This window comes from Gymnoscopelus braueri, assembly GCF_963280865.1.
Source record: "Gymnoscopelus braueri genome assembly, chromosome: 7".
NCBI lineage: Eukaryota > Metazoa > Chordata > Actinopteri > Myctophiformes > Myctophidae > Gymnoscopelus > Gymnoscopelus braueri.
In genome coordinates, this window is record NC_137608.1 from 56,516,156 (window position 1) to 56,540,378 (window position 24,223).

A 24,223-nucleotide genomic window follows, 5' to 3' on the forward strand; every position below is an offset into this window, starting at 1 on the left:
TTTATATAACGTGTTCTACATCTAACTACCATGGTGGTCATTTTGTACGCCAGAGGGATTTAGCAGACACGCCTACAAACCCAGACATTATGTAAAACAATCATGTGTTCTACATCTAACTACCATGTATATAACATGTATATAACATGTTCTACATCTAACTACCATGTATATAACATGTTCTACATCTAACTACCATGTATATAACATGTTCTACATCTAACTACCATGTATATAACATGTTCTACATCTAACTACCATGTATATAACATGTTCTACATCTAACTACCATGTATATAACGTGTTCTACATCTAACTACCATGTATATAATGTGTTCTACATCTAACTACCATGTATATAATGTGTTCTACATCTAACTACCATGTATATAACATGTTCTACATCTAACTACCATGTATATAACATGTTCTACATCTAACTACCATGTATATAACATGTTCTACATCTAACTACCATGTATATAACATGTATATAACGTGTTCTACATCTAACTACCATGTATATAATGTGTTCTACATCTAACTACCATGTATATAACATGTTCTACATCTAACTACCATGTATATAACATGTTCTACATCTAACTACCATGTATATAACATGTTCTACATCTAACTACCATGTATATAACATGTTCTACATCTAACTACCATGTATATAACATGTATATAACATGTTCTACATCTAACTACCATGTATATAACATGTATATAACGTGTTCTACATCTAACTACCATGTATATAACATGTATATAACGTGTTCTACATCTAACTACCATGTATATAACGTGTTCTACATCTAACTACCATGTATATAACATGTTCTACATCTAACTACCATGTATATAACATGTTCTACATCTAACTACCATGTATATAATGTGTTCTACAGTCTACATCTAACTACCACGCCAGGAGGTTCGGTGTGCGCGCCGCCATGCCGGGCTTCATCGCCAGGAAGCTCTGTCCCAACCTGGTCATCGTCCCCACCAACTTTGACCAGTACAGAGCGGTGAGCAGTGAGGTAAGGGTTAACTCCACACCACACCATACAACACCACACCATACAACAACACACCATACAACAACACACCATACAACAACACACCACACCATGACACTACTGGACTCCCTCTTTTACCGGTGTTTCGCCCAGGTGGGTGTGGTGTTTAGGCTAACCTTGTGTCACCAGACTTTCCACCTCGGAGGAAAGCCTGGTATTCGTTCCAAACTGTGATCCGGTCTAGATCACAACCCCCCCCCCCCTAAAAAAAAAATACTGTGGTTCTAGTTGCTGGTTCCGGTTTTTGTTTTGGTTCTCCCTGTTAGTTTCCCCAGTCCCCATTTTAAATGCTGAATCGAGTAGAATTACTAGTTTTGTCTCGCCAGTCGCTACGAGTTGGAATAAAAGACGCCGCATCAAGGGTTTTATTGGGAAGGCCCTAAAATTAATGATGCCCTTGATCGCAGTGAATTTACCGGCACCCTTGGTTCCGGCCGCCTGATGACGTAAAGTTAGTTCAGCTCCCGACCGGATCAGAAACCCGAAAATGGTTTTGACCCCTGGCTAGCTTTAGGCATTGTTTCCGTGAGCTTAAAGTTACGGGTTTAGGCATACAACCACGCCCACCTGGGTGAAACACCAACGCCAGGAAACAACAACCACACCAAGACACACCACACCACTTATATTTAGTTACTTTGTGTTATTTAGTCCAGGGGTCTTCAACAGGGGGTCCGGGACCCCTAGGGGGTCCTCAGAGTTACTACAGGGGGGCTGCCAAATCTTTGTGTGAAATGGATTTCTTTCAACCACTTCAACCCTATAATCGCTATTATTCTGAGGGGCACATTAGCCGAAAATAGCAGATCTACAAGCACACAACGCCTCGAGGCGTTGTGTGCTTGTAGATCGGCTATTTTAGGCAAAGAGGTTTTGTGTAGAGGGGAAAAAGAGAAGATCAAGTACAGAGCCAACGGTCAGGTTTCAGTACTGAGGGTTTCAGTGGTTAAATGTCTGAAATAAACAAAAAATCACACCCTGTGTGAAGTGGGCCTTCCTAGCTAACCACAATACTGAATGGAGTCGATCAATCATGTACAAAAGATAAATACATTTATTGAAACACTCTTTATGATGGACAAAACCATAACTTAAAAAAAACAAAATTATGTTTTTTTTAAGTTATGGTTGCTTATATAGGGCTATGCACATGTGTCATGTGACACTGGCCAATCACAGTCCTGAATAGATTGTGATTGGCCAATCACAGCGCAGGATAATTGTACAAATTTCCAAACCTCACTTTTAGGGGCGGTTTCACTGCCCAAGATATTTGTACATTTTTCCAAATCTCACTTATAGGGGCGGTTTCACCGACATTTAAAAAAACATTAATTCACACAACACTGATAGTCTATGAAATCTATGAAAAGGTGTAATCAGCAACACAATTTTATACAATATGTAGTGGGGGGGGGGGTCCCTGCTTCATATCTCTCTCAGCTAATGGGTCCTTGGCCTGAAAACGTTGAAGACCCCTGATTTAGTCTGATTGTAGGCTATAATAAATATTATTATTAAACATTTGACTGGTTGCTGTAATGCAGCTATTTTCACAGACACACAATCACAGACACACAGTCTAATAATCTCACTGTCCAAACAGATAAGAGAGTGCGCTAACCAGCTGCTAACTGTGTGTGTGTGTGTGTGTGTGTGTGTGTGTGTGTGTGTGTGTGTGTGTGTGTGTGTGTGTGTGTGTGTGTGTGTGTGTGTGTGTGTGTGTGTGTGTGTGTGTGTGTGTGTGTGTGTGTGTGTGTGTGTGTGTGTGTGTGTGTGTGTGTGTGTCTCAGATCAGGGAGATCTTTGCAGACTACGACCCCCACTTCCAGCCCCTCAGCCTGGACGAGGCCTACCTGGACCTGACGGACCACCTGGAGCAGAGGGTCCGCTGGCCCGAGTCCTTACGCACTCACTGCCTCAGAGCCCACCACCAAGGTCAGTGTGGTTTAGTGCAGTGGTTCAAGGTCAGTGTGGTTTAGAGCAGTGGTTCAAGGTCAGTATACGTAGTATGCCCTGTAGATTTTTTCCGTCGCCACCGTCTACATCCAAAAACTGTTCAAAACAGCGTATCTGATACGTTGATACGGTCTGATACGCTACTGCCCAGGAGTGGCTGGGGGGCAGCAAGAATGTGGGCTAACTCTGAGTTGATGGCTTATCATGTGTGTAGCTATTGTTCTTGAGGTGATAAGTAATGGCTGCAACGGAATTCACACATTAACTCAACGACGCGAATACTAATGAAGTACTCTAATCAGGCAGTGATTAGAGTCTAAGGCTAAAAGCAGCTCGGAAGTGGTTGAGTTCAGGTGATTAACATCAGAAACACTAGAAAATCAGTACAAAGCATGTTGCGTTTGGGCCACACACGCGTGCGAAGCGCGCGTGCAAAATGTTAACATGATTATCAATGTTGTCAGTTACTTGACGCATCAATGTTGTCAGTTACTTGACGCATCAATGTTGTCAGTTACTTGGAAGTCGGACATCCGACTTCCATGTAACTGACAACATTGATGCGTCATCATACATCAAATAAAAGCCTGTATTTACCTTGATGTACTAAAACCTCCCTTAAATACTTCCACAGAAATGGGAGTTAGAATTTCAAGGGAAACTGTACCGGTTTACCTGGTTGAGTCATCATTAGTAGGAAATGTGCCCATATTAATCGCATGTGCTTGCTTGTACTTGTGCAATTCGAAAATGGCCCCTGTCTAAGTCTTAACAATTAGGCTATCAATTATGGCCCGATGATTCTGGTTTTACTTGTGGAGCTAGGCTGGCATCTATGCACGACTGTCCATATAGATCCAAATTAATCACATGCACAGAATTACTTCAAATGATTATGAATATCCAGTAAATAAATTGGTCATTGTAACCTAGCTGGTGTATGTAATTCTATGAGCAACAAAAACACACTTAAAAGAGGATATCTCTGTGTTGGAAATTGGGATAATGCGTATCTCTAATAAGCCTAACACCTGTTGAAGTGTTGCTTAATTGTTCAACCACCATCGTTAAGACGCTGAATAGATTTGACTGGGTCGTGCGTTGATGGCTTGTTAATGATTCTAAATAGACCAAGGTGTTACTGGATTTGAATCCTTCGTATCATTTGAAATAGAGAGGGGTCATTGGCCACTGTTCTGCTGTACTAAAAATGTATTCACCTGTTTCCTAGGCTTAACACTTCCTGTGTGTTTTCCACTTCCTGTCGATTTGATCCAATGAAATCCAATGAAACTGGTCAGATGACTACTTTAATATCCAATGAAATCCGACAGGAAGTGGAAAACACACAGCCTAGGAAACAGGTGAATATAAAAACAGACTAGTTTATCAATTCAACATTGCATGACCCTCCCTTGTACTAAAATTAGAAAGGCTTGACCCTCCCCTATTTTCCTCCAGGGACCCCCTTCTGTACATTTCCACTGGTCCCTAACGGTTTTCTATATCAGTGGTTTTCAAACTTTTTCATGTCAAGGACCCCCAAAATGATATGTATTTGGCCGCGGACCCCCATCTCAAAATATTTTGTTCCAGGGACCCCCCAGAGGCAAATATTTGAGTTAATGTTTGCTTTAAAAGAATATTCAAAGATTTGCACACATTTTCACGATTTTTCAAAAATAGCAGATCTACAAGCTCATAGCGCGGCACTCGGTGCCGGTGCTATGAGCTTGTAGATCTGCTATTTTTGAATAGCCAAAGTGTAAAATAATGCTTTTTTAGCTCAAATCAAAAAGTGACACAGATGCGTTCCAGGTCTTAATGGGTTAACACATTTTTTGGCGGGAACCCCTATTTGTAACGATACCTTTCAGGACGGGAACACCTTTTGGGGTTCTTGTTGCTCTGTACAGTATATATATATATATATATATATATATGTACAGTATATATATATATATATTTACAGTATATAGCAACATACATTTGTTGACATTTTTGAATAGATATTTGACGTTCTGTGTCAACGCATCTGTGTCACTTTTTGATTTGAGCTAAAAAGCATTATTTTACAATTTGGCTATTTTTGAAAAATCTTGAAAATGTGTGCAAATCTTTGAATATATACTTTTTTTTAAAGCGAACATTTTTAACTCAAATCTTTGCTTCTGGGGGGTCCCTGGAACAACATATTTTGAGATGGGGGTCCACGGCCAAATACATATCATTTTGGGGGTCCTTGACATGAAAAAGATTGAGAACCACTGATATAGTAGACTGAAAGAACGAGCCCAATCCATGGTCTTGAAGGGCGGATCCAAACCCAGGCGGGTGGATTCCTGCGGCGCTTCCTATTGCTTCACCAATCTATGTCCCCGCCTCCCCTCCCCCCCCCCTTCCCCCCCCCCCCCGGCCTGTGCACAGAGCACGCTGACGTCACCAAATTTAGAGCGACACCCCTCTGCACTCTGATTGGTTAGGAGATAACAAGGTCCTAAGACAAGCGTTCCTGCAAGGTTCTCCCAGCCTTTTTTTCTTTTGAAACAAAAAAAAAAGGCATGGGTTTCCGAGGCTACTGATATAGAAACATATGTTTTTTCATAAAACTGTTAGGATTTAAAAGACATTTTTAGAATCGGCTTCAGGTCTTAATGGGTTAAGGAACCTGAATTGTTCAAATCCTCAAAGATCCCAACCCTTTCCCACACTGTGTTTAATGTGTTTAATGAAGGAGAAGTGCAAAGCGAGCCGGGCCAGGAGACCGCAGAACTCTCTCCTCTTCTGTTTGACGACGACACGGACAGTCCTAGTTCCTCTGGAGGATCCGCTCCGGGTTTCCAGGTGTTCGGGACGTCTGCAGAAGAGGCTGTGAGAGAGATGCGCTTCCGCATCGAGCAGAAGACATCGCTGACCGCCAGCGCAGGTAATAATCACTGACATAACTTAATAATACTACAGGTAACCACTGACATAACTTAATAATACTACAGGTAATAATCACTGACATAACTTAATAATACTACAGGTAATAATCACTGACATAACTTAATAATACTACAGGTAACCACTGACATAACTTAATAATACTACAGGTAACCACTGACATAACTTAATAATACTACAGGTAATAATCACTGACATAACTTAATAATACTACAGGTAATAATCACTGACATAACTTAATAATACTACAGGTAATAATCACTGACATAACTTAATAATACTACAGGTAATAATCACTGACATAACTTAATAATACTACAGGTAACCACTGACATAACTTAATAATACTACAGGTAACCACTGACATAACTTAATAATACTACAGGTAACCACTGACATAACTTAATAATACTACAGGTAATAATCACTGACATAACTTAATAATACTACAGGTAATAATCACTGACATAACTTAATAATACTACAGGTAATAATCACTGACATAACTTAATAATACTACAGGTAATAATCACTGACATAACTTAATAATACTACAGGTAACCACTGACATAACTTAATAATACTACAGGTAACCACTGACATAACTTAATAATACTACAGGTAATAATCACTGACATAACTTAATAATACTACAGGTAATAATCACTGACATAACTTAATAATACTACAGGTAATAATCACTGACATAACTTAATAATACTACAGGTAATAATCACTGACATAACTTAATAATACTACAGGTAACCACTGACATAACTTAATAATACTACAGGTAACCACTGACATAACTTAATAATACTACAGGTAATAATCACTGACATACAGGTAATAATCACTGACATAACTTAATAATACTACAGGTAACCACTGACATAACTTAATAATACTACAGGTAACCACTGACATAACTTAATAATACTACAGGTAATAATCACTGACATACAGGTAATAATCACTGACATAACTTAATAATACTACAGGTAACCACTGACATAACTTAATAATACTACAGGTAACCACTGACATAACTTAATAATACTACAGGTAATAATCACTGACATACAGGTAATAATCACTGACATAACTTAATAATACTACAGGTAACCACTGACATAACTTAATAATACTACAGGTAACCACTGACATAACTTAATAATACTACAGGTAATAATCACTGACATAACTTAATAATACTACAGGTAATAATCACTGACATAACTTAATAATACTACAGGTAATAATCACTGACATAACTTAATAATACTACAGGTAACCACTGGCATAACTTAATAATACTACAGGTAACCACTGACATAACTTAATAATACTACAGGTAATAATCACTGACATAACTTAATAATACTACAGGTAATAATCACTGACATAACTTAATAATACTACAGGTAACCACTGGCATAACTTAATAATACTACAGGTAACCACTGACATAACTTAATAATACTACAGGTAATAATCACTGACATACAGGTAATAATCACTGACATACAGGTATTAATCACTGACATAACTTAATAATACTACAGGTAACCACTGACATAACTTAATAATACTACAGGTAACCACTGACATAACTTAATAATACTACAGGTAATAATCACTGACATACAGGTAATAATCACTGACATAACTTAATAATACTACAGGTAACCACTGACATAACTTAATAATACTACAGGTAATAATCACTGACATACAGGTAATAATCACTGACATACAGGTAATAATCACTGACATAACTTAATAATACTACAGGTAATAATCACTGACATAACTTAATAATACTACAGGTAATAATCACTGACATAACTTAATAATACTACAGGTAACCACTGACATAACTTAATAATACTACAGGTAACCACTGACATAACTTAATAATACTACAGGTAATAATCACTGACATAACTTAATAATACTACAGGTAATAATCACTGACATAACTTAATAATACTACAGGTAACCACTGGCATAACTTAATAATACTACAGGTAACCACTGACATAACTTAATAATACTACAGGTAATAATCACTGACATACAGGTAATAAACACTGACATACAGGTAATAATCACTGACATAACTTAATAATACTACAGGTAACCACTGACATAACTTAATAATACTACAGGTAATAATCACTGACATACAGGTAATAATCACTGACATAACTTAATAATACTACAGGTAACCACTGACATAACTTAATAATACTACAGGTAACCACTGACATAACTTAATAATACTACAGGTAATAATCACTGACATACAGGTAATAATCACTGACATACAGGTAATAATCACTGACATACAGGTAATAATCACTGACATACAGGTAATAATCACTGACATACAGGTAATAATCACTGACATACAGGTAATAATCACTGACATACAGGTATTAATCACTGACATACAGGTAATAATCACTGACATACAGGTAATAATCACTGACATACAGGTAATAATCACTGACATACAGGTAATACAGGTAATAATCACTGACATACAGGTAATAATCACTGACATACAGGTAATAATCACTGACATACAGGTAATAATCACTGACATACAGGTAATAATCGCTGACATACAGGTATTAATCGCTGACATACAGGTAATAATCACTGACATACAGGTATTAATCACTGACATACAGGTAATAATCACTGACATACAGGTATTAATCACTAACATACAGGTAATAATCACTGACATACAGGTAATAATCACTGACATACAGGTAATAATCACTGACATACAGGTAATAATCACTGACATACAGGTATTAATCACTGACATACAGGTAATAATCACTGACATACAGGTAATAATCACTGACATACAGGTAATAATCACTGACATACAGGTATTAATCACTGACATACAGGTAATAATCACTGACATACAGGTAATAATCACTGACATACAGGTAATAATCACTGACATACAATAATCACTGACATACAATAATCACTGACATACAGGTATTAATCACTGACATACAGGTATTAATCACTGACATACAGGTAATAATCACTGACATACAGGTATTAATCACTGACATACAGGTAATAATCACTGACATACAGGTAATAATCACTGACATACAGGTATTAATCACTGACATACAGGTAATAATCACTGACATACAGGTAATAATCACTGACATACAGGTATTAATCACTAACATACAGGTATTAATCACTGACATACAGGTAATAATCACTGACATACAGGTATTAATCACTGACATACAGGTAATAATCACTGACATACAGGTATTAATCACTGACATACAGGTAATAATCACTGACATACAGGTATTAATCACTGACATACAGGTAATAATCACTGACATACATGTAATAATCACTGACATACAGGTAATAATCACTGACATACAGGTAATAATCACTGACATACAGGTAATAATCACTGACATACAGGTAATAATCACTGACACCTTAATAATAACCAAATGTAATAATGTTGTGTTTAACAACACAAAACTGCCTCATCAAAGTTAGTATGGTGACTTTATACATTGTCAGATACTTGAATGTACTTGAATTGTCCTTATATTATCATCACTTTACCCAATTACAGCTCAAGTGGAGTCAGGGCACGGTCACACCGCACTTTTCTTCTACCTATGGGGCGAGCTTTGGGAATGCACTGCGGATTTGTAGCGGAAGTTGAGAGTTGTGTAAGTCCCGGGAAACACGCGCTGTGATTGGCCAGTAGTCACTTTGAGTGTCAGTTGGGGCACACCATAAACATAATTTACTATTCTGTGCCTATCGGTACATAACTCGGACAGGGCTGAGTAGGCTCAAAGCCCCTCCGTCGCGGTCCGGTCCAAAACTATACTTTATCGGCGAAAAAAAGTAGTCCGCGGTTGTTTGAAAAAGTATTGTCCCAAGCGGGAGTCGAACCTAGACTCCCAGTGGTAGTGGATTGGGAGTCTAATGATTAGCGAGGTGCGCCACTGTGGCCGGTGCTGAGACAGGTTATATCTAGCCTCCTTGTAGCTGTTGCATTGGGAGGGTCCTGAAAGTGAGTGACAGGTGGGTCACTCCGTTTATTTAGAATGCGCTGGCTGCAAAAAACTATGGCCGCGCACAACCTGAGTTTAACACAACCTGAGTTTAACACAACCTGAGTTTAACACAACCTGAGTTTAACACAACCTGAGTTTATCACAACCTGAGTTTAACACAACCTGAGTTTAACACAACCTGAGTTTAACACAACCTGAGTTTAACACAACCTGAGTTTAACACAACCTCAGTTTAACACAACCTGAGTTTAACACAACCTGAGTTTAACACAACCTGAGTTTAACATAACCTGAGTTTATCACAACCTGAGTTTATCACAACCTGAGTTTAACACAACCTGAGTTTAACACAACCTGAGTTTAACACAACCTGAGTTTAACACAACCTGTGTTTAACACAACCTGTGTTTAACACAACCTGAGTTTAACACAACCTGAGTTTAACACAACCTGAGTTTAACACAACCTGAGTTTAACAACCTGAGTTTAACATAACCTGAGTTTAACACAACCTGAGTTTAACACAACTTGAGTTTATCACAACCTGAGTTTATCACAACCTGAGTTTAACACAACCTGAGTTTAACACAACCTGAGTTTAACACAACCTGAGTTTATCACAACCTGAGTTTAACACAACCTGAGTTTAACACAACCTGAGTTTAACACAACCTGAGTTTATCACAACCTGAGTTTAACACAACCTGAGTTTATCACAACCTGAGTTTATCACAACCTGAGTTTAACACAACCTGAGTTTATCACAACCTGAGTTTATCACAACCTGAGTTTAACACAACCTGAGTTTAACATAACCTGAGTTTAACACAACCTGAGTTTAACACAACCTGAGTTTAACACAACCTGAGTTTAACATAACCTGAGTTTAACACAACCTGAGTTTAACACAACCTGAGTTTATCACAACCTGAGTTTAACACAACCTGAGTTTAACACAACCTGAGTTTAACACAACCTGAGTTTATCACAACCTGAGTTTATCACAACCTGAGTTTATCACAACCTGAGTTTATCACAACCTGAGTTTAACACAACCTGAGTTTAACATAACCTGAGTTTAACACAACCTGAGTTTAACATAACCTGAGTTTAACACAACCTGAGTTTAACATAACCTGAGTTTAACACAACCTGAGTTTAACACAACCTGACTTTACATAACCTGAGTTTATCACAACCTGAGTTTAACACAACCCGAGTTTAACACAACCCGAGTTTAACACAACCCGAGTTTAACAGCGGTCGACCATGTTTTGGTGTGACCGCGCCCATAGGAGGTTTTTGACCATTAATGTGGACATAGTTGTTTTGTCATCATTGATCAGAATGATGTCAGCCGGAAAAAGAACAAAAAACCTGAGTTGGTTTGACTGACACAGTTTGAGGATCCAATGGAGTTAGGAGGTTTAGTCAGAAGAGCTTTTTAATACTTTTCATTGGTTCAATATTTGTTAAACCCACACACACACAGACGTAAAGGGTGTTCAATAGCACTGATTTATAGAGCACCGAAGTCTGACGTAATTTACACATCCTACCTGGTTCGCGGTTTCCCCCCCCGTTCTGAATCCACATAGACGTGTTTAATATCGCGTCAAATAAGAACTGTGTTCCACAAATAAACAAATGACCCCGGCGGTTTGACTCTTATGGATATGAAGCATCAACTGACGGTGAGAAAACGATAATGGCCAGGTTTCCCAAACGACTTTGAGCTCAGACGCAGCCTAGAAGCTGCGTGAGAGCCTCCACGCACCTGCGCAGTAGCAACCCCGCCACGATCTATCTTCATTAGTAGCAGCTGTGTGTGCTCTACGTGGTATCTAAACTGGCTTCAGGAGGCACCATCGTCGCAGGTTCTCATTACGTGTGTGCTAAAACTACATTCGCGAGACAGCATAGACGTAAAGACCTCCTGGACGAAGTCTACGTAAGGCCGACGTAAACTACGTAGGGCTGTCATACGCTACACTGCAGTTTAAACACCCTTTGCGAAAGTGAAATGGATCATAAAAATACCAGAGCCAACTGTCAGATGTCCTGAAGCAGTCCACTCCAAATACAACTTTTGAATAATATATTTATGAATGAAATTACAGTGGTGAGTTGACATCTGCAAGTTAAATAAAACACTAAAGTGTCCCCATTATGCAAGTAAATTAAATATACTTAAAATACCAAAAGGAATGCAGAATGTCCCATTTCCCAAAATTAATATGTATTAAAATCTTTTGAAAATAGCAAATCTACAAGCTTGTGAAGCGTTGTGAGCTTGTAGATCTGCTAGTTTCAAAAGATGTTTTAACCATTCATAAACATGGCGAGCGCAACAGCTGTCACTTTGTGAGAGGAACTGGGGACTTTCATCATAACGTTTAACTATAAAACTTCGAAATTAAGTAAACATGTTTAGCTCAGCATCATTTATATACCTTTAGTTAACTTGGCATATGCTTAATATTTTTATCAGACGATCGGATCATCCGTGAGAGTACAATTTGTAAACTTCGGGTTCATGCATATAGAGGACGAAGCCCTGGTTCAGAGCGTTAGTGAACTACAGCCACACATGTCCGTAAAGCGTCCGTCAAGTTGCCGTACGGACGCCGGAGGTCCCATCCACTCCCATGTTAAAAAAAAAAACGGAACGGTACTTCCGGTTTTAAACTTAACATGGGAGTGGATGGGACTTCCGGCGACCGTACGGAAACTTGACGGACGCTTTACGGATGTGTGGCTGTACCCACTAACGCTCTGAATCAGGGCTAGAAGCAGCGCAGCTGCCCGCGTTGTGTGTGTGTGTGTGTGTGTGTGTGTGAGAGTGTGTGTATATACATATACATATATATACATATATATATATATATATATATATATATATATATATATATATATACACATATATATATATATATATATATACACATATATATATATATATATATATATATATATACATACATACATACATACATACATATATATATATATATATATATATATATATATATATATATATATATATATATATATATATATATATATATATATATATATATATAAATAAATTAAATGTGTGTGTGTGTGTGTGTGTGTGTGTGTGTGTGTGTGTGTGTGTGTGTGTGTGTGTGTGTGTGTGTGTGTGTGTGTGTGTGTGTGTGTGTGTGTGTGTGTGTGTGTGTGTGGTCGGTCGGTCGGTCTTTTCATGGATCTATTTCGCTACGATCGGTGTTACTACCGCCCCAGGGCGCTAGTAACAAACTGCTTCGTAGGACAGCACTGCAGGGCTACGCCTCTCGCAGAAGTAGGAGGAGAGTAGGATACGCCATTCTGTCTCCCAAATGTAGTTTTAGCAGAAACGTAACGCCGTGGACGTGTGAAGCGATTGCACGTTGGGCAGAACCAGCTGCTACTAATGAGGGTAGAGCGTTGGTTTCGCCGGGTCCCAGGCTCTTACGCAGGCTGCGTAGGCAGCGCATGAGCTGAAATCTACGTGGCTGCTATGGTACTGCGCAGATTGTGTGGACGCACGTTAGACCCGTCGTACAACCTGCGCAGGATCTCAACGCAGCATCTCTACGAATCTCGTTGGGAAACGCGGCCAATGTTACTTCCGCCGAATTAGTTACATTTTCGCCAGAAACAGACTGTATCACATATGAGTGACTGACTATCATAAACGATACAGAGCCTCCTCCCTGACAATATCACAGAGACAGTTTGTTTATTTTTGGACCACAATTCTTATATGAGATTCTAAGATGACCCAATGTTATTCTCCATAGAGAAATTACTTTACGAACCAGGGGATGAACGAGTGACGTCAGGACTTCTGTACTCTATTAAAGAAATTAAAATAAGTTGAAAAACGTAGATAGGAGGTTTGCCCCCCCCCACAGCGACGATACGATGGTTCTCCTGAATGTTGGCCTGAATATAGTTATTATAATGTCAACAGTCTGAAGGATTCTGTAACACATGTGTAGTTCTGTGTGTGTTTTATATAAACAGCTGTTCTCTGGCTCCTCCCACAGGCATCGCCCCCAACATGCTGCTGGCCAAGGTGTGCAGCGACCTGAACAAACCCAACGGACAATACCTGCTCTCTGCACACACACACTGTGTGATGGAGTTTATAGAGAAGCTACCGGTCCGCAAGGTACACACACACACACACACACACACACACACACACACACACTGTGTGATGGAGTTTATACAGAAACTACCGGTACGCAAGGTACAGTAAACACACACCTTTTGAACCAGTTCAGAGTGTTTCCACTGAACATGTTTTTTCTTATCCTGAACTGAGAACCAAAGTGGGCGTGTCACTACCCTACAGGTTAGAAGATGCAGATGTGATATAAATAATGGCAAAAGTAAGCAAAAAAATCCGTCATTAAAGAAAAGAAAAGGGAAACTATCTGTCATTGTCCATTGAATTTCCCCTGTGAAACGGACAGTTCCACCCGGTCATATTCAACACATTGCTGGCCAGGCCTGGACTCGGGTTGTGGACTCCTGCTCCATAAAGAAAAACATCACATGGATGCACCTGGGACGTGTCATCAGTGTTGTAGCCTGGGATGTATCATCAGTGTTGTAGCCTGGGGTCATAGGATGTTTCTGGTCTCGCAACATACACCCTCGCCCAGGTGACCCAGCCGGCAGGCGCGTACGGTGGGTTCTAACGTGGACCAGGCAAGATTCTTAATGACTCCCCCCTTCCCCCCGCCCCCCCAACCCACTGCGTCGCGGGCATGTATGCGCGCAAAGCGCGCGCGATTTTTTTGCTTAATTAAAAAAACAATAAAAAACAACATTAACAACACTCTACCATTCCTTCAGTGTGTTCCATCCTCAAATGTTTTACTTAAGTAAAAGTATCAAGGGTTAGAAAACTTTTTTTTCACATTTGAAAACTTGTGAAATGGGACCTTCTGCATAATGAGTAGCCTACTTTTACTTTTGGTACTTTAAATACATTTTGATACCAATACTTTTCTACTTTTACTCAAGTACATTTTGAATAGCTTACTTTTACTTGTAACAGAGTATTTTGACATCGCAGAATTGATACTTTTGTTTAAGTAAAAAATGTGAGTACTTTTTCCACCACTGGTATTCAGTGCATGCTGTTAGTGCACACAGGACGAGGGAGTAGAGGGACACAGCATAGCGACCCTTCATTTCAATAAGGGCAGACGGCAGAGCCAAAACCTGCAGAACATGTTTAGCACAGCCACAGAGATCATGACTTGTTTATTAGAGGCAATTAGCATGTCTGGCTGGGGCCGCTTGACAATGGGAACGGTGGGGTGGGCGGAGGCTGCGGAGCTACTGCGCCGGTAGAGGAAAAAAAAGACGATATATATATATATTTTTTTATATATATATAAAAAATAGGGGAGCAGAGTTTTCCAGACCGGGCCATGGCCCCATTGGCCTCTATGACGGTACGCCCTTGCCAGCCGGGGGTTGATCAAGCCCCAACTTACATCTCAGTAGCTACCCCACGGTCAGTCCTACAGGGACACTCAATCTGCTTCTCTGGAACTAGTCTGCTGGGGCCGGGGGAGAGGAGAGGCTCTGGCACGTGGAGGGACCAGGCTCTGTGGATGGCCTCCTGGCCGGGCCCCTCCTTCGTCTCACCAGGTCCAGGACCTGAGCGTTGCACCAGACTCCTCCCCCCCCCGATCCAAACATTTCATTCTGGTGTGATGGTGTATTGGGCCGTGGTGGTACTGCAGGCTCCACTTAAAGGAGAATTTTGGACTAAAGTTTTCTTACCTTTTCTATGACGTTATGATATCTTAGGATGAATGGTACAGTAGAAACATTTCATAACTCCACCCCTGAGCCGCCACAGCTTAAAAGGTGCGCGGATAGGCCTTAGGTTAGATCACATATTTTAATAGCTTTTTTTTTGGTGAGATCTGACGTTCATAGTGACAGAACACTATGCAACCAAAAAGAAAAAAAAACAAAAAAAAACAGAAGTCTCGCTAGACGAGATTGAAATCTCGAGATTGAAATCTCGTCTAGCGAGATTTTTTTCTTTTTTTTTTTTTTCCTTTTTTGGGACAGTGTTCTGTCACTATGAACGTCAGATCTAAAAAAAAACAAAAAACAAGATATAACGTCATAGAAAAGGTAAAAGAACTTTAGTCCAAAATTCTCCTTTTAAGGCTTGCCTGAATGGCTTTCCTCCTAAAGGCCTCACCGTGGATTTGTTGGGCTTCTTCCTCCACAGGCGGGCTCTCCAAACATTCAGCTATGTCGCCTAAAGCTGCTGCTTAAAACTGGTGGAAAATGACTCAAACTAAATGGAATTTTATTCAAACGACTATGACTGAAACAGCATCAACATTAACACTTCACAGCCTGTGTGTCACAACAAGACACTATGACATGAAACCTGTTGAATCCAAGTAAAACAATCCAGAGACAGTGGTGTAAAGTAACTAAGTACATTTCTACCTTGCAGTATTGATACTTTTACTTAAGAAAAAAGCGTGAGTACTTTTCCCACCACACTGTAGGTGTGTGAAACACCTTGGTGACCACAGAGTGCTCTCTTATTTCCCAGGTGTTTGGCGTAGGGAAGGTCAGTGAGAAGATGTCTCTCTTATTTCCCAGGTGTTTGGCGTAGGGAAGGTCAGTGAGAAGATGTCTCTCTTATTTCCCAGGTGTTTGGCGTAGGGAAGGTCAGTGAGAAGATGCTGGGCGCTCTGGGCATCACCAGCTGTGCTCACCTCGGCCAGCAGATGGCGCTCTTGTCCCTGCTGTTCTCTGAGACGGCCTGGCATCACTTCCTCAGGATCTCCCTGGGCCTGGGAGCCACACACCTAGAGAGGTACACACACACACACACCCTCAGAGCTACTACAGGGGGTCCGCCAAAAACCTTTGTGTGATATATATATATTTTTCCTTAACTGGAACCCTAGCATCCCTTTTCTGAAGAGAAAAAAAAATAGCAGATCTACAAGCTCACAACGCCTCGCGCTGCGAGGCGTTGTGAGATAGGCGTAGAGGGAAAAAAGAGCAGCAAAAGTTGACCTGAAACACAATTGTATACAATATAGAGGGGGTCCCTGCTTCATCTTTTTTTGATTGATTGAATATTTTATTAGGCAACAAATGTAAAACAGCACAGTTACATTTAAAATACTTTGTCTAACAGGTCCGTTCATAAAAGTCCTTGCGGACTTGTTTCCAATGAGGGCCTTGGTATTTAATTCATATACATATATAGTGGCACCACAGTTCAAATATCATTACAAAATAAACAGCAAAAAAAAAAAATGTACAAGAACAGGGGGGGGGGGGGTCTGCTGTCTAACGGGAAAATGGTACTACCTCCACCTTTGGCCTCCTGAAAGGTGATTTTTTAAGGCTCTTTTAAATGAGCCCAGCGAACTGCATGTTTTGAGGGATGGAGTTAGACTATTCCAATCCTGGGTGGCAGTGCTGTAGAAGGAGAATTTGCCCATGTTTGTTTTATGGGTGGGTGGTACCAGATTGTTGTTAATGCTCCCTCTGGTATTGTGACTGTGGGTGTCGCTAACCTTTTGGAGGTATTTACTCAGATATGCGGGAATAGGGGGCATATCGGGCAAATTTGCATTTACAATTTTGAAGGCCAGTCCCATTTTTAGTTGTTTAACCCTATCTTCCACCCTCTCTCAGCTAGGGGCTGAGACCCTTGGCCTGAAAACGTTGAAGACCCCTGTGTTAGTGTGTTTTAGAATATCAAAGACCACCTACAGTACATGCAGAAAACTAATACAATAACAGCGTCGTGTGTGTGTGTGTGTGTGTGTGTGTGTGTGTGTGTGTGTGTGTGTGTGTGTGTGTGTGTGTGTGTGTGTGTGTGTGTGTGTGTGTGTGTGTGTGTGTGTGTGTGTGTGTGTGTGTGTGTGTGTGTGTGTGTGTTATTCTTCAGGGACGGGGAGAGGAAAAGCATGAGCACTGAGAGGTATGTGTGACATCAGTCTGAATGAACAACCAGACACTTTAATATTTCATGGTTCAAAATGAACTATATATCATCTCACACTCATTCTGTCTCAAGGGACCAGAGTTTTATATTGACTCTAATACAGAAGAGACAGTTCATATGAATGGCCTGTAGTTTCACTGTTTTACCCCTGCTGGTGTCAGAAATAATTTATTTTAACGCAAGAGGATGGGTTTTTGACAAACTTTAGACTAGATTTTCATACCTTAACACATTAACCGCCAAGAACGTAGTCCTACGGTCCGTTAAATCCAACTGTTAAAGGAGAATTCCGGACATTTTAAGTGTTATCTTTGATGTGTCGTTACTCACCTACCGACGTAAACAGTGGCATTGTTTATTTCCAGATTTTCCCCTGTCGTCATATTTTCAACCCCCTCCGTTGTCATAATGGGAGCGCGTGTCATAGGGAAATTCGTCTATTATAACCGATGCAAAGTTCTTTTTTTCTCTACTACTACTCATTGTGGAGTCTCAAGATAGTCAAACATGCAGTGAAAGTTCCTGAGAGGCTACCGCTAATGACGAACGAGCTAACGCTAGTTGCTTGTTTCTCAACATGGCAACACCAAGTTGCCAGGTTCTGGGAGAGAAACAAGCAACTAGCGTTAGCTCGTTCGTCATTAGCGGTAGCCTCTCAGGAACTTTCACTGCATGTTTGACTATCTTGAGACTCCACAATGAGTAGTAGTAGAGAAAAAAATAACTTTGCATCGGTTATAATAGACGAATTTCCCTATGACACGCGCTCCCATTATGACAACGGAGGGGGTTGAAAATATGACGACAGGGGAAAATCTGGAAATAAACAATGCCACTGTTTACGTCGGTAGGTGAGTAACGACACATCAAAGATAACACTTAAAATGTCCGGAATTCTCCTTTAAGCGCCGAGACCGTAGCCCTACGGTCCACGGTCTTTTTGCGCTAAAAAACTCCGGGTGCACTTTCGGATTTTTTTTTGATCCACTTCCGGTTCCGGTTTGATGACCGGAAACGGAATTATTTGGGATCCGGTTTTGACGATCACGTCCGCCCTCGTTCTACAGACGAAACTGAAACTCAATTCTCTTCCTGTAGTTTTTTCTCCTCGCATTTCACTGTTTAACGTAATCCGCTCTAACTACAACATGGATGCCCCGTTTGACACGTGGTTTTCACTGGGAGATACAGTGAGATGTCGCCGATGTAAACAGACCGTGTACGGCTCAATCTTTTAACAAAAAAACAAAAAAACAACAATAACACCTTGGCACTGGTGAGTACATTATGAGATTAACCTCTGGCGGTCGATGTGTTAATAAACATTGGTTATAAATACTATATGCTTCCAGTCACTAGTTTAAAGTCTTCTTTCAATCATCATGAAATGGGTTTTGGTAAATTATGGTCCCATTTATTTATTGTAAAATTGACGATAAAGTAGGCTATGCTCTAGGAGGGGCGGGATGATTTGATTGACAAGCTACACAACCAATAGCATTCTTTAGGGATTGATTTCCGGTTCCTATTCCCGGTGTCTTTTTGGCATATATTAAAGATGGCGGATTTCAAATCCCTGAACAATCGTCTTCATTTTCGGTCTGTAGAAACCAGAGGTGTGGCCTTAGTCCATTCTTTTCATACAGTCTATAGTCTGTCTTTATGTCTCTCTCTCTCTCTCTCTCTCTCAGGACCTTCAGAGAGATGAATAAACCAGAGGACCAGGTGTCTCTGGTCAGAGAGTTGTGTGAAGATCTGTCCAATGATCTGAAGAGAGAAGGACTGAAGGTACATTCTGTCATTATTATTATTATTATTATTATGACCCTCATTTTATTTATCTTTTGGACGATGTCGCCCGGCGATCGTCCGGAGACTCGCCCGCTGTTAAAACGTACTGTTAGTGTGTTATGACACGTTGTTCACTACCATAAGCCTCCATATTCCTCCTCCTGCACTGGACCAGCATTTACTCATCCAACAACATAAAGAACTAGAAAATACTGTTCCTGAAGAAACAGTGTGGGATCGCTAAGAATGTAGATGGTATTGAGTATTGATAGTTTTATAAGTGTTAAAGGTGTTAAAGTATTAGTAGTGTTAAAGGTTTTAAATGTTTAAGGTCTAAAAGGTTTGAAAGGTTTAAGGTTCTAAAGGTTCTTATGGTTTGAAAGGTTTGAAAGGTTTAAGGTTTGAAAGGTTTGAAAGTTCTACGGTTCTAAAGGTTTGAAAGGTGTTAAAGTATTAGTAGTGTTAAACATTTTGATAGTGTTGACAGTGTTGAATAGTGTAAAATTGTGTTTTTTTTAGGGTCAAACAGTGATTGCTAGGGTCTAATAGGCAGTTGCCAGGGTCTAGTAGGCAGTTTCTAGGGTCTAATAGGTGGTTGCTAGGGTCTAATAGGCGGTTGCTAGGGTAAAACTTTGGTTGCTAGGGTAAAACAGGTGGTTGCTAGGGTCTAATAAGCGGCGGTTGCTTGGGTCTAATAGGGGGTTGCTAAGGTCTAATGTACAGTTTGTATGGTCTAATATGCGGTTGCTACGGTAAAACTGGTGGTTGCTAGGGTCTAATAGGTGGTTGCTAGGGTATAATAGGTTGTTGCTAGGCTCTAATATGGTGTTGCTAGTGTCTAATAAGCAGTTGCTAGGTTCCACTGTAGCTAAATGGCATTTCTCCATTGAAATGAATGGGTTTTTTAAAGTAGGCCGAACGTTGTAGAGTTTCTAGCTAAAAGTATGAATTTCTTCATTGAAATGAATAGGATTTTTTTTAGCAATTAAAAGTGAAATATCTCTAAAAGTACAAATTATTTCAAAAATTCAAATGGTAGCCGATATGTCCTAATTAGGCCGAACGTTGTAGAGTTGGAGCGGAGTTTGTAGCTAAAAGTATGAAGGACTATTTAGAGTCCAAAAAACGGGCGGAATATGGTATAATTAGTATATAAATAGTGGCAATAACATTAGTGTGATTGCTTTAGCCATCCCACAATGATTTGATTTTGTCTTTGTCAAGTGGGCTGCATGTGGAACCAGTGAAGTGATTCTGATGAAGTGGTTGTTAACTGCAGGAACGTGTCTGTGTCATTTTAAGATTTATTTGGCTATTGAAAAATAGCAGATCTACAAGCGCAAAGCGCAGCACTCAGTGCCGTGCTGAGCTTGTAGATCTGCTATTTTTTAATCTCCAAAGTATAAACTTTCCTCTGTCTGTACTACTCTGTAGTCTAATGATTGAAGTCATTGGTATTGATTGTTTACGGTGCCTTGCTCAGGGGAAGACGGTGACACTGAAGCTGAAGAACGTTCAGTTTGAGGTGAGGACCAGAGCCTGTTCCCTCCCCTGTGCCGTCTGGACCGCCCCGGAGATCTTCTCTGTGGCCAATCAGCTGCTGAGGACCGAGATGGACAGCATCAGGCCCCTCCCCCTACGACTGAGGCTCATGGGTAACGGAAGACGCTGAATGTACCCGTCTCTAAACTGTGTTATTTTTATACAACTAGATTCTGACAAGTCCCCGGAAAAGTACGACTACTGGCCACTGTGATTGGCCAGTAGTCACTTTGAGTGTCAAAAACATGATATACGATGCTGGGTATCAGTACATAACTCTATCTGTACATAACTCTATCTGTACATAACTCTATCTGTACATAACTCTATCTGTACATAACTCTATCGGTACATAACTCTATCTGTACATAACTCTATCGGTACATAACTCTATCTGTACATAACTCTATCTGTACATAACTCTATCTGTACATAACTCTATCTGTACATAACTCTATCTGTACATAACTCTATCGGTACATAACTCTATCTGTACATAACTCTATCTGTACATAACTCTATCTGTACATAACTCTATATGTACATAACTCTATCGGTACATAACTCTATCTGTACATAACTCTATCTGTACATAACTCTATATGTACATAACTCTATCTGTACATAACTCTATATGTACATAACTCTATCTGTACATAACTCTATATGTACATAACTCTATCGGTACATAACTCTATCTGTACATAACTCTATATGTACATAACTCTATCTGTACATAACTCTATCTGTACATAACTCTATCTGTACATAACTCTATCGGTACATAACTCTATCTGTTCATAACTCTATCTGTACATAACTCTATCTGTACATAACTCTATCTGTACATAACTCTATCTGTACATAACTCTATCTGTACATAACTCTATCTGTACATAACTCTATCGGTACATAACTCTATCTGTACATAACTCTATCTGTACATAACTCTATCTGTACATAACTCTATCTGTTCATAACTCTATCTGTACATAACTCTATCGGTACATAACTCTATCTGTACATAACTCTATCTGTACATAACTCTATCTGTACATAACTCTATCTGTACATAACTCTATCGGTACATAACTCTATCTGTACATAACTCTATCTGTACATAACTCTATCTGTACATAACTCTATCTGTACATAACTCTATCGGTACATAACTCTATCTGTACATAACTCTATCTGTACATAACTCTATCTGTACATAACTCTATCTGTACATAACTCTATCTGTACATAACTCTATCTGTACATAACTCTATCGGTACATAACTCTATCGGTACATAACTCTATCTGTACATAACTCTATCGGTACATAACTCTATCTGTACATAACTCTATCTGTACATAACTCTATCTGTACATAACTCTATCTGTACATAACTCTATCTGTACATAACTCTATCGGTACATAACTCTATCGGTACATAACTCTATCTGTACATAACTCTATCGGTACATAACTCTATCTGTACATAACTCTATCTGTACATAACTCTATCTGTACATAACTCTATCTGTACATAACTCTATCTGTACATAACTCTATCGGTACATAACTCTATCTGTACATAACTATCTGTACATAACTCTATCTGTACATAACTCTATCTGTACATAACTCTATCTGTACATAACTCTATCTGTACATAACTCTATCGGTACATAACTCTATCTGTACATAACTCTATCGGTACATAACTCTATCTGTACATAACTCTATCTGTACATAACTCTATCTGTACATAACTCTATCTGTACATAACTCTATCTGTACATAACTCTATCTGTACATAACTATCTGTTCATAACTCTATCTGTACATAACTCTATCTGTACATGACTCTATCTGTACATAACTCTATCTGTACATAACTCTATCGGTACATAACTCTATCTGTACATAACTCTATCGGTACATAACTCTATCGGTACATAACTCTATCGGTACATAACTCTATCTGTACATAACTCTATCTGTACATAACTCTATCTGTACATAACTCTATCTGTACATAACTCTATCGGTACATAACTCTATCTGTACATAACTCTATCGGTACATAACTCTATCTGTACATAACTCTATCTGTACATAACTCTATCGGTACATAACTCTATCTGTACATAACTCTATCTGTACATAACTCTATCTGTACATAACTCTATCAGTACATAACTCTATCTGTACATAACTCTATCGGTACATAACTCTATCGGTACATAACTCTATCTGTACATAACTCTATCTGTACATAACTCTATCTGTACATAACTCTATCTGTACATAACTCTATCTGTACATAACTCTATCTGTACATAACTCTATCGGTACATAACTCTATCTGTACATAACTATCTGTACATAACTCTATCTGTACATAACTCTATCTGTACATAACTCTATCTGTACATAACTCTATCTGTACATAACTCTATCTGTACATAACTCTATCGGTACATAACTCTATCTGTACATAACTCTATCTGTACATAACTCTATCGGTACATAACTCTATCTGTACATAACTCTATCTGTACATAACTATCTGTACATAACTCTATCGGTACATAACTCTATCGGTACATAACTCTATCTGTACATAACTCTATCTGTACATAACTCTATCTGTACATAACTCTATCGGTACATAACTCTATCTGTACATAACTCTATCTGTACATAACTCTATCTGTACATAACTCTATCGGTACATAACTCTATCTGTACATAACTCTATCGGTACATAACTCT

The 24,223-nt window shown here is 39.3% G+C and overlaps 1 protein-coding gene across 1 annotated transcript in view; it reads left to right on the plus strand.

Annotated features, from left to right (window-relative positions):
- polk (polymerase (DNA directed) kappa) overlaps positions 1 to 24,223 on the plus strand; it is a 46,735-nt gene that overhangs the window by 8,193 nt on the left and 14,319 nt on the right. The window contains exons 5-12 of the mRNA XM_080433731.1: positions 915 to 1,046; positions 2,879 to 3,023; positions 5,779 to 5,970; positions 14,149 to 14,273; positions 16,807 to 16,973; positions 18,066 to 18,098; positions 19,814 to 19,910; positions 21,397 to 21,568. Of these exons, the coding sequence (XP_080289857.1) occupies positions 915 to 1,046; positions 2,879 to 3,023; positions 5,779 to 5,970; positions 14,149 to 14,273; positions 16,807 to 16,973; positions 18,066 to 18,098; positions 19,814 to 19,910; positions 21,397 to 21,568 (1,063 nt within the window). The remainder of the gene's footprint in view (positions 1 to 914; positions 1,047 to 2,878; positions 3,024 to 5,778; positions 5,971 to 14,148; positions 14,274 to 16,806; positions 16,974 to 18,065; positions 18,099 to 19,813; positions 19,911 to 21,396; positions 21,569 to 24,223) is intronic.